This window comes from Aythya fuligula, chromosome Z (genome assembly GCF_009819795.1).
Source record: "Aythya fuligula isolate bAytFul2 chromosome Z, bAytFul2.pri, whole genome shotgun sequence".
Classification (NCBI taxonomy): domain Eukaryota; kingdom Metazoa; phylum Chordata; class Aves; order Anseriformes; family Anatidae; genus Aythya; species Aythya fuligula.
The window spans coordinates 43,490,361-43,509,460 of NC_045593.1; the positions used below are offsets into that span (position 1 = coordinate 43,490,361).

At 37.3% G+C, this 19,100-nt stretch overlaps 1 protein-coding gene across 2 annotated transcripts in view; it reads right to left on the reverse strand.

Moving 5' to 3' along the window:
* The window catches only part of FRMD3 (FERM domain containing 3), a 153,118-nt gene that overhangs the window by 48,152 nt on the left and 85,866 nt on the right, over nt 1–19,100 (reverse strand). For both annotated transcript variants that reach the window (XM_032206751.1, XM_032206752.1), the window contains 2 exons: nt 7,102–7,199; nt 5,750–5,873 (listed from right to left, as the gene is read on the reverse strand). In XM_032206751.1, coding sequence (XP_032062642.1) covers nt 5,750–5,873; nt 7,102–7,199 — 222 coding nt within the window. The remainder of the gene's footprint in view (nt 1–5,749; nt 5,874–7,101; nt 7,200–19,100) is intronic.

The window sequence follows — 19,100 nt, forward strand, 5'->3', positions numbered from 1 at the left end:
AGTTGCTTTAATCTTGGATCAAATAATATTAACAACCACAAAGGGAAACACTTTCTAGAAACCCTTGCCAAGCCTTCCAGGATAGGCTTTCAGAATATATTCATGATAGTAACATTTGTAGTTATGCTTGCCAGTGGCTCCACTGACAGCTCCCAGAAGAGATGGAAAACCACATCATCACAGATGACCGGGAAATCCTGTACTCCTGTTGACACCAGAATGTGAGCACCTGTAGTATCTGATGGTGTGGTGAAGGGAATAAGGAGTTAGAGTGGTGGGGTCAAGCTAAAAAGGCTCAAATCACCATTGCATAGTTACAGTGTAGAATATGTAGATATCATATGCCTTTCAAATCAGATTTAAACAACACTGCTCGTTTAAGTTGGATCAAAGACAAACTACTCTGGTTTTCAAGAAAATGCCACACTTTAGCTTGGAAGTTTAATTTTCTGTTCAGATAATTAATAACAGAACATGGCAGTGATTTCACACCCTCAGAGGAAACTTTCCCTTCTCCCAAAAGACTTTCTCCCACATTCAACTTTTTCAAAATCTGGAGTATTTGATATATACAACAGAGAGAAGAGACAATCAACAGAACTCAATTCCCTTGAGCTTGTATCCACACCAGCCACCCAGAGCAATGTTAAATTACTTTATCATTACCTATAAAATCAGCCTGAGAAACACACATTTGAATTGGTCATGTAATTCCATAATTTGATGGGCAAAATTAATGTTTACTTAGGGCTTTCAGATAAATTAATGACTGTTTATATAATACACTCATATAAATTACATGGTTTATATTTCATATCAGAAATTGGAAAAAATGAATCATTAGTTTTCAGGTAGGATACAAAAAAAAAATCTTTAGTTTCAACCAAGTACTTTCATTGCATGTCTTCCAAATAAAAAGAGGGTGGGAAAAAAAAAAAAAAAAAAAAAAAAAAAGGTCACCTGAGTGATCTCATACCAAAAAAAGGAAAAAACAAAAACAAAAACAAAAAAAAAATAGTAATCTTAGTAGTCCTTGTGCTTGCACTTGATGAAATAACCTTTCACTTATCTTCCCTCGCTATCAGGATTTCATGATTCTACCTAACCTCACTTGATGGGTTAGCTTTTTTGTGGTTTTGTTCCCTCCCTTGCTCCTCCAAATCTATACAGTATTCTGCAATATACTTTTGTTGAAGTGGTGACCAGAAATAAAAATAAGCTACATCTATGTACAATGAGCACAGTAGCGTACATTTAATATATTTGATAGCGCCAAAACATTTGAGAACTGCACATGTGATTTGCACATATGATGTGCACATTTCCTCAGAAGTCAAGCAAAAACTAAAAGTAATTTTTAACCGTGGTTGTTTTCACTGACGTTATTTACAATGCAGCCTTATGAATACTTGCACTTGTCTAAATGAAAGAGATAAGGGACATGAAAATTAACAAACTGAGGATGTACGTTATCATTCATTTCACTTGAAGAAGAAAGTATACCAGAATATACTCACAGAATATCTAGATTTTTATGGCCCAAATCTCTTCCAGTCTGTTAAGAGTGATGGGTAAACAGAAATGCAAGTAGCTATGAGTTCAATAGCTATGCTCTGTTATATTCATACCTATACACATAACATTCAAATCAACTTTGAATTCATTTAAGAACAAGCCTCAAGTCATGTTAATTCCTAATGCATCCTCACACAATCTAAGGTGTGAAGTTGTAAGACCATTACCTCTCCTTCTCTCAGCAGTACGCCATCTTTCAAAAGAGGTCCTTCTTGGAATGACAGGAAAATGAGAATATGAAATCACAGCAAGTGTGTTGCCCAATTACTGGTAAGGTTCAATTAGGTTATTCCTGTACCTCTTCCTTTCACAATGAGGGAAGAGTAACTAATCAAAATCCACAAGACAATTAATCACAGCACAATGAAGCTGTCATACGTTTGTCTGTCTGTCACATTTACAATTTTTGTAATCAGATGCAGAAGAAGGTCATAGGAAAGGTTACATTTTGCTAAAATCCAGTGATGTTTTCACAGGCAATCAGAATGAGAAATAGGAGCACCATGTCTTACATCTGTTTCTACTAGTAAGAACAAGACTTCTGAATGACACAAAGTGAGTCACTAAGTCACCAGCAACTGTCAAGAATACCCTATCACTGCTTCCCAGACATTCCCCTTACTGTTCTTGTGTCTTTCAGAAGGCAAATTCTTCCATCATGCTGTAAAACTGAAGATGTCCCCTGTTAATAGTCTCTGAGGATGACAATGCTGACAGGATTAAGTCAAGAACTGTCCTCTTCCAAGCCATATGGCTTTGATTACACAGGAACCTGCTGCAAGGAACAGATGCTGTGATCTTTACCTATTTACATATGTGAAGAAAATGAAAAAACAGATTCACCTGCAGTGCTGATACTCAGAATTAACTCTTTTGAATTTAGCCAAAGGACAGTTAGACTAAAATGGCTCTCAGTCTCTTCTGCTATCATAGTAGCTAACATGTGACTCAAACGTCTTTTTTTTTTTTTTTTTTTTTTAAAAAAAAGGCCTGGGAACCGTTATCAGCATTTTAACAATACTCACTGAGAAGCAAAAATATCAATACTTATCAGAAAAATTCTGCTTGCTGAATGCAGTGAAACACATGTGCTGATCAATAAGAAATAGAGGCTTGCAAGCTCAGTGGTTTTTCTAATCATCTTTTCCATTTAGATACTGGAATCTGATCATTTAGCACTGGACTTTTCTGTATACAGTTCATTATATGACAGGTATGTTTTATTCATTTGTACTCCTAGAATAGATATCCAAGGAATTAAATACCCAGGAAAAGGTAAAACTTTTATGCGACAACTAAATGTTGGATGTAAAAAAAAGTAATAGGGTGATCAATTACAGAAAGACAGGGCTAAAGCAGCAAACTGCCGGGACCAGAAAGTAGCTATGCAGACAGCTCTCAAGCTGTCTTTGTAAACAGGCAAACATGTAAACACTGTGTTCTGATATAAGGAAAAAAAAAATAAAGGAGGGGGGAAGAAGGGAGAGGGAAGAAAACACTTCACAGGGACTCAAAAGAGATATGAGCCACAGAGTCTAACATTAATAGTTTTCAACAAATTTGTTGAAAACCTAGAACAGAGAATTAGCAACACAGGCATGGAAATGTGATATAGGAGGAGAGCTCTGCTATAAATTAGAGTTCTGCCTCAGACACTTCCTGGAGCTCTGAAGGAATCAGCAGATTTGCAGGCAAAGAAAAGGGACCTGATACAATTTGCTTGAAAATTCCATTACCAAGAATACTAAAAAAAATCAGAGGACATCCTCACTTGCTGATCAGGCAGTGGTGAGAGGAATGAAGGGCCAGGAATGGACACCAGCAGAATCCCAGAGGAGGCTGTGCAAAGGCTTGTAAAATGCGTTGTCACAGGTTTAGGGATGCTACACTAATCAGGAAAGCTGATTTAAAAATGAGTTTAAAAATACACCTGATTATTCAAAATAGAGAAGCTAGCCGATTAAATTCACAATGGATGGGCAAATTATGCTCAAGGGAAAAATACAACTGAAAAAAATACCTCTCCTTCCAGGGCTATTAAAAACAAAACAAATAGAAAAGAAAAAATGGCTTCCTCTAACAAGCCTTCCTTACCCTCTCCTAACTTTAAATAAAGGATTAGTCTGTTCTTGCAAAACTGAAATGATCAAAATCTTTAGAATTTCACCATAGCTTAATTGATGAAAGATCTTGTTTTCTAAAGGTTGAATTTAGCCTTTGGAAATCTGCAGTCAATGTATGGAACAGTACTTACAGTAAGAGTTGTTTGGCTTTTTTTATAAACAGTGTTTCTCTGGATCTGTAAAAAGTTCAGCCTGGACCACATTAAAAATATTAGCCATAGTTTTACCACTTAAAACATTGTTTTATTGAAAGAAATTCAGTAAATTACTGAAATTCAGTAAATTTGCTGAAATTCAGAAATTCTAGCACAGCATTGCTAGTTGGTGGAGGGAGGTATCCCACTCTACTCTAAGCTGGTCCAGCTTTACCTCGAGTACTGTGGACAGTTCTGGGCACCTCAGTACAAAAAGGATGGTAAAACTGTTGGAGAGTGTCCAGAGTAGGGTGACGAAGATGGTGAAGGGCCTAGAGGGGAAGGCATATGTGAAGTAGCTGAAGTCACTGGGCTTGTTCAGCCTGGAGAAGAGGAGGCTGAGGGGGAACCTCATCACGGTCTACAACTTCCTTGCGAGGAGGAGTGGAGAAACAGGTAATCACCAGTAATCACCAGAATCACTGGTGATTCCCCGTAATCACCAGTGATAGGAGCCACGGGAATGGTGTTAAGTTGAGGCAGGGGAAGATAAGGCTGGACAGTTAGGCTGTAAGTTAGGCTCAGTGAAGAGGTTCTTCACCAAGAGGGTGTTTGCACACTGGAACAGGCTCCCCGGGGATGTAGTCACTGCACCAAGCTTGTCTGTATTTAAAAAGTGATTGGACTGTGCACTTAGTCACATGGTCTAAACTTTTGGGTAGACCCAGGAGTTGGACTTGATGATCTTTATGGGTCCCTTCCAACTCGGAATATTCTATGATTCTGTGAAATATAAGCAAAACACAAATTTGGGGAAGAAAAAAGGGGGGACATTAACACTAACACAATTGCTGTCTACATATTTGCGTTTATGCTCAAACAACTTACATAATAGACTTCTGAAAAGCCATGCTTTGTACTTTAACTCCTCTGAAATTTTCCATTTGTTTTTTAAGAGATTTTGGTGACTCACAATCCTATTTTTGTATAAGTAATATTCACGTAAGTAAAGCATTTGCATATTTAGCAATATGAAAACAATACATAGGTGTTTTAAGGAAGTGCAAAGAGCCTCATAATCTTTGAATTAAAAACAAAAACCAAAAAACTTCTACTTTATGTAATAACTTTCTGCTTTTATTTGATTTTCTTCATATCCTATTCCTCTCCTGGTTCTCCAAGGACTATCCTCTACTAAGCAAAATGACTGGGGTATCAAAATTCTTTCTGCTACTGTGCATGCTATTCGTTGACAATCCTGAAGGTGGTAGAGTTGCACAAAGCACTGGTGCTTCTCTTCTGAAAAACGATATTTAGGGATACATTCAACTTTGAAAGCTGAAGAGCAATTAATCTGTCTCTATCCATTCCTTTTTGTAACTTGATTGTAAGCATAGGTTCAGAAAAAGAACGCGTATAGTTTTGATTTTCATCTCCTTTGTCTCCCAAAGGATTTATCTAAACACATTTCTGTACAATTCACCACTCTTAACAAATTGTGATATGACTGAATTACAGTTTCAGTATCTTCCAAGAATTCTGTAATTGCATTACATAAAGAAATTTCACAGCAAAACAGTCTTCTACATAACTGTGATCCCTAACTGAAAGATGTCACTCCATTAATCTACTTCAGCAGCACTCATGAGATATTCACACTAACCAGACCTACATTTCAAACAAATACAGTCTAACTTACCAGCACACATGTAGGAATCAGCTGTGATCAATGAAGGTTAACCAGAAAAGAAAAACCACTAAGCTGAAACTGAATTTTCAAATACGGCATCTTGGACAGCACGTTGCTAGAGCACAAGTTATAATCAAAGGAACAAACCTTCCTAAGTTAATACATGCTGTGCAGAAACAGATAAAAGTAATCCTTAGCTGAATTTACTAAGCAGCATTCTTATTTACCTGCACTCGTTTTTATGTATTTCAGCTATTTTCTTCTCAAGCTTTTGTGACTGCTTGGGAAAAATCTTGAAGTCACTGATGTAATTCTCTGGGTGTTCATCAGGATCATAATCACCAAGCTCAGCTAAATAGATCCAAAATACAAATCAGAATGGAAAAAAAATCAATTGTAATGTTAGTTAATAAGAAAAAAAATATAGAGTAAACAGTGTAATTCAGGGTCAGTAAGAATGCAGCAGCTCTGAAGAAATGCTACTTTGAAGAACTGGTAGTTAACTGAAACTTCAATCGCTGAGTTTCAAGCAAATTTCATGTTTTATTAATTGCAGAAATAATTAGCAATCTTAAAATATCTGCTTTGGCAAAAACACAGTCTATAAAGCAAACATAAGAAACCTTCCCCCTTTCACTACTCATCATTCTGGTACCAGGCAGAACTAAAATTATGTACTCCAGACTCTTTTCTACAGCAATTTATCCCCACTGACACAGACTGGTTTAATTCAGTTCCAGCAGAGAAACACAGTCTGTACCATATGGGATATTTAAAGATATCCCAGAGTATCTTGTTCCTCTTCTAAGAGATGATCCGTTAGATACTCAAATGAGGCATTTGGTGTCTCTCTTTTTTTTTTTTTTTTTTTTTTTTTAGATAAGCCTCTTTTAATAAGGTCTAGACTTGATCTTGTTTTGGATAAGCAAACCTTATAATGTATTAAGAGCTTCATTCATCTGAAGGCAGAAAAAAGGGGACTTGCACACATATGAAGTGCCTAATAGGACATCTAGCTAACTATTTTCCTGAACGCATATCATCCTGAATGTAATAAATATACTTATCTCAATTTTGCCTTCAGGAAATGGTGGGGGAAAGAAGAAGAGAAAAAAGGTCTATATCCTCAAATTGTGTCTACCACTTTTGTGAGGGATTTCACCATCATACAGGTTATCTTTACCACAAGAAATGTCACTGAACAGAACTTTTTACCACTTAGTTCATTTGGAATATATATTTACATTCAGGACAGTGAAAGAATATAATTTTGTTTTCTTTTTAACTGGAATCTAACACTTATGCCACATTTTTTCAATTAAATGTTAAGAAAACAAGTTGGGGGGGGGGGGTATTTGTTTGCTTTTTTTTTTTTGCTTGTTTAAGTTCCAGTTTGTTTTAAGTTGGCTAAATAGCCAAATTATTTAAAAACCTTAGACTGCCTATCAACGTAGGGAAACAGTACTACTAAAACCAATTATTGTTCATTATATCCCCACACCAGTTTTGCATTTCTCTTTATTCTGATCACTTCTAAGAGTTATGAATTATTTCTCACAAACCTGCTCCTTTTACTTACCTTGGACAATACAGGCACCCAGGTAGGCAGCATCAGAAAAAGAACACAGCAAACGGCCATGGAATATGTCCCTTTTTATTTGTAGGTATAAGAGGTATCTGAAATATTATTAAAATAAGAAAGGAATTTGTGGCATCTTTCCTTAACAGACTTAACTGAACCAATTTGTTCAACTATTCTGAATCTTTCTTTTGCCATCTTAAATGGCATGAAAATGGTAATGTGCAATCATAAGGGAAAAAAAAAATTGTAGACAAGACTTTTCTCTTGAAAAATGAAGCAATGGAAGCAGAAGTAACTAAAACCCACTAAGAGATAGTATGGAGAGTATTTGATTAGAAACATACAGCTATTACAATGCTCATTAATAATGTGAAATAAATTATAGTAATTCTATTTTTCTTGAGCATACCCTCTCTCCTTAAATATGGTTTTACAGAAGAAAAAAATCTTTCTCTCTCGCTGTAGACAAAATAGCATAGTGACCACTGTGGGAACAATTTATTTCTCTGTCTTTATTTAACCCTAGGTGAAATTTTGAGGCAGTAGAGACTCCCTGGGCCCAGCAGCACTGTGGGGCCCAGGAAGGGAGCTAGCATCTCCCTTCCTCTCTGAGCTTTTCCTCACAGAGCAGAACTGATGAAAAGACAAGAAATGGCTCATTCCTGCTGCCATCTGCCTCCTGCCACAATACCAAGGGGAAAGGAAGAGCCAGGAGGCCATCACTTTCTCCTCTGCTTTCCACCCTGTAGAGCAGTGCTGCAGGCCTGGACAGCAGACACGGTCTGGCACGAGGCCCAGTCAGGCACCCACAGCTCCTTTCCCAGCCACCTTGCTGTGTACAGCTGGGCCACAGAGCAGCCTTGCCCATCAAGGAGACATCATTTGAGCACTGCTTTAGCCTGATAAAGTCAACTAACATGAGGGTTTTAGCAGATTCAGCAGCTCCAGTAAATCTTGCAACATGTTCCCTGATGCGGGGAGTCCTGTCCAACCTTGAGCTACAGTGTAGCCAATAAAAATGTACCTTACCAATAACGCTGATGTCAGACATATTTTGCCCAAGTTGTTTTGTTCTGTGTGTACCATAAATTTCTGTACCAAGTAGCTTATCTGAAGTGTAAAGTGAGTTGCAGATTTGAGCAAGACCAGAAGTATTATCTGAAGGACAAGTGAAGTTTGCCTCCTTTCTTTAGACTGTTACTAAATGACATGCAAGTTTGTGTCATTTCAAGTTTGTACCACAAAGAAAAGCAACTTGTTCTCAGTGTGAAAGCATCCCTTCACTGTATTACAGTATTACAAACTCCTACAGGAATCTTACTATCTTAGTCTTCAAGGCCTTTTTTTTTTTTTTTTTTTTTTTCTGGAAACACCTGCTTTTTTTTTCCTGCAATTAGCAGCCAGCAACGCATCTTTATTTCACTTCCATAATTTAGTACTGCTACTGTGTGTGTAGTTCCCAGAAAATAATTTATTTGCGCTGGGATGAACTAAAGGCCACAGTGAGAAGCAGCAAAAATTCCTAGTCTCCAATGACACCACACCAAAGAAGGGCAACAAAGCTGGTGAAGGGTCTAAAGAACAAGTCTTATAAGGAGTGGCTAAGGGAGCTGGAGTTGTGTAGCTTCAGGTAAAGAAGGCTCAGGGGAGACCTTATTGTACTTTACAATTACCTTAAAAGAGGTTGTATTATCCTGGGCACCAGGTGATAAGACAAGGGGAAATGGCCTTAAGTTACACCAGAGGAGGATTAGCTTGGATATTAGGAGAAATTTATTTCTTGAAAGAGTTGTGTGGCATTGGAATAGGCTGCCCAAGTAAGTGGTTGAGTTACCATCTCTGGAGATCTTCAAGAAAAGTGCAGGTGTAGAACATTGTAGCATGGTTTAGTGGTAGACTTCAGTACTGGTTAAAGGTTGGACTAGGTGACCTTAGAGGTGTTTTCCAACCTGAATGATTCTATGACAGCCTACTGAAAAAGTATATTCATGCAGATACCACACAGAACTCAAACAAATGAGCACTCCCCAGTCCTAAAACCTCTGCTAAGTTTTGCCAGGGTGATAGACTAGGTTGCAGTTCTCTGAAGAATGACCATTAGGTTGAGGACAAACTGCATTTCGCCTTTTAAAAAATGCTGAAAAAGCAACCTATGAAAGGAGCATCCCAAGGTTTCACAGCACATCTTGCTGGCCAAGCTGTAAGGTCAACAGTTCTCCTAAGATGCTGCACATTGATTGTTTCTGAGTTTGAAAACTACTATAAAGAGATTTGAAAGTAAACATGACTGTGGAGAAAGATATTAGCCCACTTCTCCCAGACTGATGTACAGATAACTGGCTGAGATGAGAACTATGAATCTGATGTCTCAGAGCAATAGCAGCACCAACAGAAACCCCACAGAATGACACCAGGTGCAACTCTCTAGCTGTATGGATGAGAACAAGCACTATGAACTGTTACCATTCTATGAGTATATGGCTATTTATAAGAAGAAAAAATAAGCTTTAAAAGAAATTCATTCCTGTGCAATAAGACTGTGCACCATACTGCCAAATCTGTGCCATCTATTACAGGCCATTATCTTCACAGCCCATGGAGAATGGAAAAAGCTGACTCAAACTGACTCTAAGCACCTATTCAAAAATTAGTCTCTCTGTCTCTCCCTCCCCAACCCTCCCTTTAATGCAAAGCAATAAATCATGAGTTAGATTCCTGAACTGAGATTCCCTCTCCCTCAAATAGAGTGTTATTTTATGACGATAAGCCCCAAAACACACATATATGAATTTAACAGAATTCAAAACCTTTTTTTTTTTTTAATACAGAGGGACAGTACTAAATACAAGAGTTTGTGATGGGTCACTATGATATTAGTGGCACTTAGAATCAAAGACAATAGCAGCACCAACAGAAACCCCACAGAATGACACCAAAAAACACATTTCTGTGCATTCCACTGAAATTCTATATAGATGAACATGGGTGTTTGGGTGGGAGTATGCATACTTGTGGCATTTCTAAGAAAATAGTTTGTTGCTGGCCAGGATCAAAGATTCTCAATATCGTTGTAACATTTCTGCATCCAGAATAGTCTCAATAGATTTAGATCTGAGAGCCAATCTTAAATAAGAAATGCTTTTTTTTTTTTTTTTCTTTTTTAAATTTCTCCCCATGTATATCAAATAGGAATAAATACAGCTATTATATTATTTTTTGCTTAGGCCTGTCCACAATATTGAAGTACTAAAGTTTATCAAAAATATACCTCTCAAAAGTTAGCTTCATTACTATAAAAAGTAATCCTTACTATTTCAATCTAAATTTTCAATATATGCATTGTTGTCAGTTACATGGAACTAATAAAAAGGTGTTATTATTCATCACTCCCAAATAAATCACCATTTTTGTAAGCTGTTCAAAACAACAACTACAAAAAAAATCAGAATTAAAAAGTTGCTGAAACTTTCCATTATGACTTTTTTTTTCTTCCCTGTAAGTTTAATATAACACCTTTCTCCTTGTCTTGTTTTGTCTCACTAACAAACTAAGGTATATTTTCTACCTGTAAAAATTGTCAAAACAGAAGCATATATTCAACTTTTACTGAGAGGTATGTTAACAGCAAATACATAAGAGTAAGCAGAGGACATACAACCAAACCAGCACATAAGATGTAACTTTACAGAAAATAACATCTGCCTCACAGCTGATTTCTTTCCAATGGTAGCCCTGAAATAACTCAGGTGAACTCAAGCCATCATGCAGCCAGCTTCTGTCACAAAAGCGAGCCATAGATGTTATTCATTTTTCTTTAAAATGTATTATTTCCTAGTGCTTGCTAGTCTGAGAAAGATCTGTTTATTTTCTTCTCATAAATAAAAGAGGGCTGGTTTTGCAAAGTTTCACAGTTGTTTTGGGGGTGGGATATGTTGAATTGTTCACATACCTTCCTATTACATTTATAATTCTTGAAATAAGAATACTAAAATATATTCTTTCTGTCACTAACTTCCTGTGCTATTGATTTGCTGCCTGCATTTGAACATTGAAATCCAGGTAGAGAAAACTATGTTTGGCCTTTCTGACTTCTTTAAAATCCTTGTTCAAACAGTCCTAAATTGTACTTACAGAGAATTACTTCAGTTCTGGAAAAAAAGCCATTTCTAAGACAGAAGGCAGCAGTTAAGAGGGAAAAAGAGGCACAGAGCACAGTTCCCAGTGGAGCCTGGAGAAATTGTTGGCTGGGACACAAGGGAAACATTTGAACTTACAAGGAGGGTAGAAGAATAGCCAAGCAAACCAGAATTGGAGTTTAAATGCCTTTTTTTCAGAGATCACCCACACACCAAGCTACATGGGATACCATTCATCTTCTTCAGGCAAAGCAACTAGGGCAGCTTGGAACAAAACCTAGACGTTATGGAGTTCTCTCAAATGAAAGAGATGTATACATTTGGGACTGAACACTGAAGTTGTAAGCTTTGCAACAGGTTGTTTCCACCTCAGACACTTCCTATAATCCTCCTAAAGTAATTTATGTCCTAGATCATCAAAATACCTATGAATGTGCACCTGATTACTGACTTCAATAAGGTTTATGTATGTACTTAAACTTGCCTATGCTTAACAGAAATAAGCGATAGATTCAGATCTGGTTTACTGCTTTCTGTGCCCTTCCACCACTGCTGTGTTTCTTCTAAGCCCTAGCACAACTTTATAGCCTGATTTACAGCCCTGTCTAAGTACTCTGGCTTAGCAACAAGGCAGCAAACGTATGCTTCTAGCATTTACATTCACAGTTGTCTAACACTAAATAACCCCATTTCCATCTGTTATCTGTTTACAATACAGATGACTCAACTCTAAGTTAGCCAAGTCCTTTCAGCAGGTGGAGGGTCAGCAACATCAGTTCTTGTTTTCAGGCAGTATTTGTGACCCACAGAAACAATGTTTCTAATTGTTTAACTGCCTATTTTGACCTATTTTAAGTTGTTCAATGAGGAAATAAAGCTTTCCCATAATCAAAATCTGTGGTTAGTCCACACAGTGGTGTTTTTATGTTTTTTTTTCTTGTGCTCAAGTCACTACACTCATTTTATTCCAGTAGCAGGCATTTCTCCCAGAGTTCCCACAATCTTTCCAGCCAACATACACAGTTGTCTTAAGAGATCCAGCAATGTTTCAAAAAGTTGTTATCTCAGCATGGTGTCTGGCTTTGACTGTACTGCTCTTTCCCATGCTACAGTACATACTCAGGTGCAGAGCAGCAGAGTGCAAATGCCCATGTTTACAGTATTCGTGGATTAGGTGCCCTCATCTCCCAAAAGAATTTATGATCTCTTTATGAACATTCTTCTGGACACTAATTTTACAGTTACAGATTCTACAGTTGACAGAATCAGTTACACTGCAGGAGCTCTAGTTTCCTGCCAAGGTCTATGAATCTAACCTAAGCACTAATTGCTACATGCCAGTACCTAATACTACAACTAAGAGAACATCTGTTCTTTGCTTTACACTGCCACCTAGATAGCAAGATTAACAGAAAAAAATATGTTCTCTTTAAAATAAAAATCTTGTCTACTCACAAATATTTGTGATTTTTTTGTTATCTTATATGCTAAAGAAAGTCATCACTCTACATGCTATTGACAGCTAGCCCTTGGAATTACCACAAACAGGTCTCTAAAATCTAAAAAAAAAAAAAAAAAAAAAAAAACATCTTTGAAGTAACCACATCTTAAATGTTATACCTAGACTCTAGCCCCTGCATCCTACAGAGGATACGGCTGAGCTTGATAAAGAGAACAACTAAAAAAAGCAAGAGGATAGAACTAATAGAGCTTGCCTTGCAAGGAGAGATAGTGACAGAGTAGGACTGAGTCTTACAAAATCACAAAGACACTGGGAAAGGTGAATCAAGAACTGCTACTTGCCCAGTCCTGCAACACCAGAGCTGGGAAAAGTCAGTGCAATCAAGGGATTGCTTAAGACAGTGAAAGTCCACTACCTACTGTGTAATGTACTTTCTAAGTGCCACAGGAGTCTATCAAGTCAAAATAGTACTATCAAGTCCAAAAAATGAAGGATTAGACAGATTCATGAGTAACAGATCCAGAAAAAAATACTGAAATGAATAGGTAGGAATTAAATTGTTAAAATTCCTAATAGAACAATTCTAGAAACTTAACTTTAGTGAAAAACACTGAAGTTTTATTCACACTGCAGTGGCTTAAACCCCTCAAAACTTTTGTAAGACACACACATTAATAAGTATGCCACAGTGATGTTAGTATAGCAGTTACCCCTATAATTCACCTAATCAGTCATAAGCCAAATAAGAAGAATCAAAAGCTATGGACATAGACATCGTGACTTCAAAACATGACCTTTGTTCAAACACAAGAAAAAACAATCTATTTCTCTTACTCAGAAAAGGCCAAATGTATGATCCACCCACAAATATTAAAAGAAAAAAAAAGAGCAGGATATACTTTGTTACCATATTTGGGTAACTGCATGACTGTTTTTTGTATTAACAAGCATCTGTAGAAAGGACAAATGCCTTTTGTATGCTTTGCAGAAAGTTGTTCTAATGCTAAAATCTCAAAAAAAAAAAAAAAAAAAAAAAAAAAAAAAGAGCGCAGCAGCATGCCATAACCCCATACTGAACCTGTGCAATTCCTGGATGGTAAAAATCATCAAAAAAGTATGAACCAGCAGCATTTTGCTTATTATAAAATGAAGTTATTCCCTCAGAAAGAAATAGTCCATTTTCTGCCTGGGGTGGGCATGGGAACATCATGGGAACGTGACTTGAATAACAGCTTTGCAGTAATCTCTAACCTTTCATTTCTGTTGTCAAAATGGTGACTGCCACCTGGATCTAGCAATACATTGGCTTGTCCTGTCTTCAGAGATGGTCAGCATCTGCATTACTATGCACGGTCTTTCCGTGGGAAAAGGAAAAAGGGTGAAACACTGCTGTACTAGCCAGCTGCTTGATAGCATTGGCTACATGGGACAAAAGTTACTGCTACACAATAATTAATTAAATAATGAATAAAGAAGGCAAAGAAATAGTAAGGGACAGGCTGCAGCATTGTTTTGAAAACCAGATACATAAAAGCCTCAACACAGCACAGGAATAGTTCGTTCTCTCCAGGCTTCAAAACAGAACTGCATGTTCTCAGCTCTCCTGCCTTCCCCACTGAGACACAAGAGGTACTATGAACCTCTCATCTCTCCTTCATGCACATGCGCAAGCTTCACCAAAACATCCTCCTATATTTTTTAAAAATTTATTTTTGCCACCTTGAATGCTAGATGCAAGCCTGCAAGTACTAAGTACTCTTATTAACAACTCTCACTGATTTTTATGTCCTATGGTATTATACTTGATTGTGAATCTGATACTATTAAAACTATAAACTCGCTTGACAACTGCTAATTACCTCTGTAAAGTCAAAAGAAAGTGGGCTTGCAGCAGCATCAGAATAGCTACCAACACATGTCTTCAGAAGAGCTGACAAGGGCACCAAAGGAGGTAGAGGTATTCCTAAATTATTATCTGGAATAGGGTTCAGCAACACAGCTCTACCCAATATTAGCTCATCTTTGGAAGGATGAACTTACTGCAAGACTAAATGGCTCATTACTGAAGCATTAGCAATCTAATGGAAGACTACTGGCCCCAACTAGCTCCTCAGTCTGGAGGGAAAACCACGAGCTCTTCCAGTGTGAAGCAGCATTGAATACAGCTGTTTGCACAGGGTACTCAAACCCTGTATGCAGCTGTACTGTTTGTTCTTGCTTGACCAGGCTAGCTCACTCAGGGCTCTTTAATTTGCCATGTTTATATCCCCCGTCTTTGTCATTTCATATGATTTCCAGTTAAGCACTTTTCATCTGTTTTTCTTGTACCGAAGTACCTATTACACTGTTTTATGACAGTCTAGTGATTGAAGAACTGCTTCTTGGATTAGGAAACATGGATTAGGAAAAAAATGCATGATGACAGCTAGATGAAATAATCCATCTTTGGTTAATTCTACCAGTTACTCACCCATGCCCACTTCTAGTTCTCAGATTTTTTCTACAATAATCACGGATTACTGTTGATACAGTATTATCTGTAGCATCATTCCTTTGGGACCTCAAATGACTTCATATTTTCTCATTTTAATTATACTTACACAGTATAACGTAGGGATTTAGAGACAAGAAGGCATGAGGCCTTGGGCTGCTTTATTACATAAAAAGAACAAACACTGATTTATTTATTGCCTAAACAAGAACACTGAAAAGAAGTAAGCAGTAAAAATCTGTGCCTGAGTGTGATGGGTCATTGGATCCATCTGCTCATAATCCCTCAGCTGTTCCTATTCTGTTCACGTGCAGCATCTCATGCTTTCACAGCTGTGGACCCTCCCAGGGCTCTGACCTCTGATCAAAGAATAGTGAAGAGAGGCACAGAGCAAAAACATCTGTGCCTTGCACAGAGGGTGTTGGGATGCTGTGCATACAGTGGATTTGAATGGCCTCTGTAGTTCCTTTTATGGCAACTTTACGTCTTTGCCTGTTGAGCCAGAATAATTTTAACCATTACAGTGAACCCTGGAATATTGTGTTAGGTTTTCTGTAAGTGATTCTGAACATATGGCTAAAGAAAAAAATGCTCTTCTGACCCAGACTTATCATCCTCTGTGCAAAGAAAAAAAAAAGAACTGCAATGTACCAACTGCAGTAAAAGATGAAATAAAAGGAAGTAAGGAGAAGAGCAAAATTAGCAGCAATAAAGAAAGTATATGCATATGTATTCAAGGTCTCTACCCCAGCCCTGTGGAGTGTCAACTAGAAAACAGGCTGAAACCAGATGCTGATTTAATGAGAAAAGAGACTGAAGTTGTATTTTACATGTAAGTGTGGCAGAGAACAAGAAATGTGCCGACCTGTTTGTTATGATGCTGTCGCCTACTTAAAGCTAGGTGTTATTCCTTTCATTAAGGGAGCTCAGTGAAAACAGTTAAATGCTGATTTCCAAAGCTGAAGAACTTTGCTCTGACTTCATAACACCAATAAGACTATCAGATAATCTGAAACAGAAAGCCACAGATGCACCACTCAGAAAAGACCAACATTCTCCAGGCAGAAGGCAGAAGTCAAACCTTCAGAGATGCCCACAGTACAGAAGACCTCCACTCTTCTCACTACAGCTGAGTGCTTCTCTCTGTTTAAAATATTACACAAACCATTCAAAAATTTTGTATTCACTGTTTGTGTTGTAACCTGCTGACCCCACGGTGCTCCTGAATTAAATTCAGAGGCCCACTCATTTGAGCCAAATATGTTAAATCCTTGCCACTTTCTCATCACAATTTTTAAAATACTTGGGAAAACTACCTGAATAGTTTGATTCTTACAGGAAAAGTGTGGCTTTAGTCTTCCTCAAAGTGGTTTCAAATAGTGTGGCCTCACTGCCCCTTTGAGGAAACAGTATTTCCAAAATCAAGGACGGACAATTCAAATCCATGTTAACACAAATTAAAGGGGTAAGTTAAGAAAGTTAAACATTCAAGTGCAGTAAGACAGGTTGACAGGTTTGTCAACAGGTCAGGTTTCACACAGTTTGTTATTAGAGATACAAGACCGCTCAAGGCAACACTCCCTGTGGCTAATGAAGTTAACTTTTGGATTGAAATTATAACATTACCCAACTCTAGAGAACACAGTGATCAAGGACCACACAGAGCCTAGGTCTCCAGAAAAATGATGAAAATTTGTCCTGAATTCTTTAGTTATCCATAGTGTCTGAGTTCACAGAACTTCTGATTCAGCAACGCTGTATCTCCAAGTGCTTTAATATCCAGGGGCAAGCATTGGTTTTATTTCAAAAGTACAGCTATAGAAGTGATCATTAATTAAAACAAGAGAAGATGAAAGTAAGCAGCTGGAATGGTATAATGTGACTGACAGTGTTCTCACACATCCTGAACAGTGGAACTAAATGCAGTGACAGGCAAGTGCATGGCCTGATGCTTTGCCCAAGGCATTCCTGGCTGCTATGTACACACTTCTTCAGATTCTCATGGTTTCTTTTCTATAATATTGCAGACAGAGGGATGACTTCAGCGAGGTCTTTCTCCACTTTAATTTCCTGAAAAAAAACTCCCACTGGAAAACAATACTCAAGGATTGCAGTCTAGCCTACCCAAGGTAGAATAGAAATGAAGCAGCAATAGTAGCCTGAATAAAGATGAATACTTGGTTTTCTTCCTGCTAGGGATGTCCAAATCCATTGTACTTTTTCTGTATTTTATAATATTTTTACAGAATTTACACAATTAACCCCATGTACACAGCTTCACATACTAAATATATATTTTTATATTAAATATTGCCATTGAATAGCAAGAAAAATCAGCTTTTTAAAATATCTGATATCTCTATGATGCTTTATTAAAGAGTTATTCCTATAAAGCTTTTACAAAGACTGCACCAACAATAACATACATGTGGAATTTAGACAGGGTTAATTAATATTCTGAACAAAACAGTATGACAATGTGGCAGGTAGAGTCTTACAGTCTCTTAATTTCACCATCTAAATGGGGACTACAAGCACCCAACAGATTCTACACAGCTGAAGAAGGAAGAGGTCAGCTTTGTGATGCATTTAGTCATGCACAGTATGAGAAATGTAAAGCACTTTTACTGTGACTCACCTGACCATACATACAGTAAGCCATAAGTACAGATGGCTTTTAAGTCAATTGGTGATAATTTTATTATTTTCCAGTCATCTTAAGCACACATCAAAAGGAACATGTGAATAGAAAAGAGGTCCTAAAAAAAAAAAAAAAAAAAAAAAAAGGGGGGGGGGGGGGGGGAACAAAAAAAAACAATCCTTACCACCAAAAAAAAAAAAAAAATACCAAACAGTCAATCAGTTGCCAAGGTTTCATGACTGCCCTCTATCAAATACCAATTGACCTTCTTCTCCTTGAGTTTCACCAATTGTTTCAACTCAAGGGAAAAAAAAAAAAAAAAAAAAAAAAAAAAAAAAAAAAAAAAAAAAAAAAAACCTCCAGCCAATTTAGAGCATCATCTTGAATCTGACCTTCTGCTTTAGCAATTTCAGAAGTATGTCCTATACCTTATTATTGCATAAGAGACCTTGGAAATTTGGACACCAAGCAAAGCTTTACAAATAGCAACATTAGAAAACTATAAAGCTGATCAAATGCAAAAACAAGTCACGTGCACTGGGTGAATATATGAAAAGAGGGAATATTTCTCCTTTTTAAGGTTGTCTAATACCTTAATATTATCACTTCTAATAAAAGTCCATAAAACATTTTCAAACAGTAGCTTGACTTTAAAAATCAATTTGAAGTGTTCCAGAAGATACTAAAATGTATCTAAAATACTAAAATAGCACAATACAGTTCAGTGAGCTAACTCAAGGTCCTTTGTATTTTCATAAAACTTCTGCTGGGAGGGTATCCAAGCAGTTAAAAGAAAAAAAATAAAATCAATCAATTAAGGATCTTGAATGAGAAACTCTACACTTTCCTAGAAGATTTAAACTACAGCTCATAAAAAGTAAAACTTTCATTCAAGGACAAATACAAATAATGAAAATCCCTAAACTTCCTGGTTTATAACCTGTTCCCTCAGCTAAACAGTTTCAGTACTTCACCCAAGATAAACAGCCATAATATGAACAGCATGTTCCAGCTGCTCTATACAAACTGTAAACTTACCATTCAGCAGAACACAAGCTGTTTCTGAAACTTTCACTAAGACCAGGGATAGTGGGATTGCTCCATTCACAAAATGACTTGTGAGCATAAGAATTTGCAGGGCTTGGGGAAAGCTCAAGGCAACAAGTGCTCCACTGCTCTGTGCTTCTGCAACACACACTTACTAGTTAGCAGTGTGTCCTGCTGACTAACAATGTGGTATGGCAGACATACAGCCCTGCACAGCTG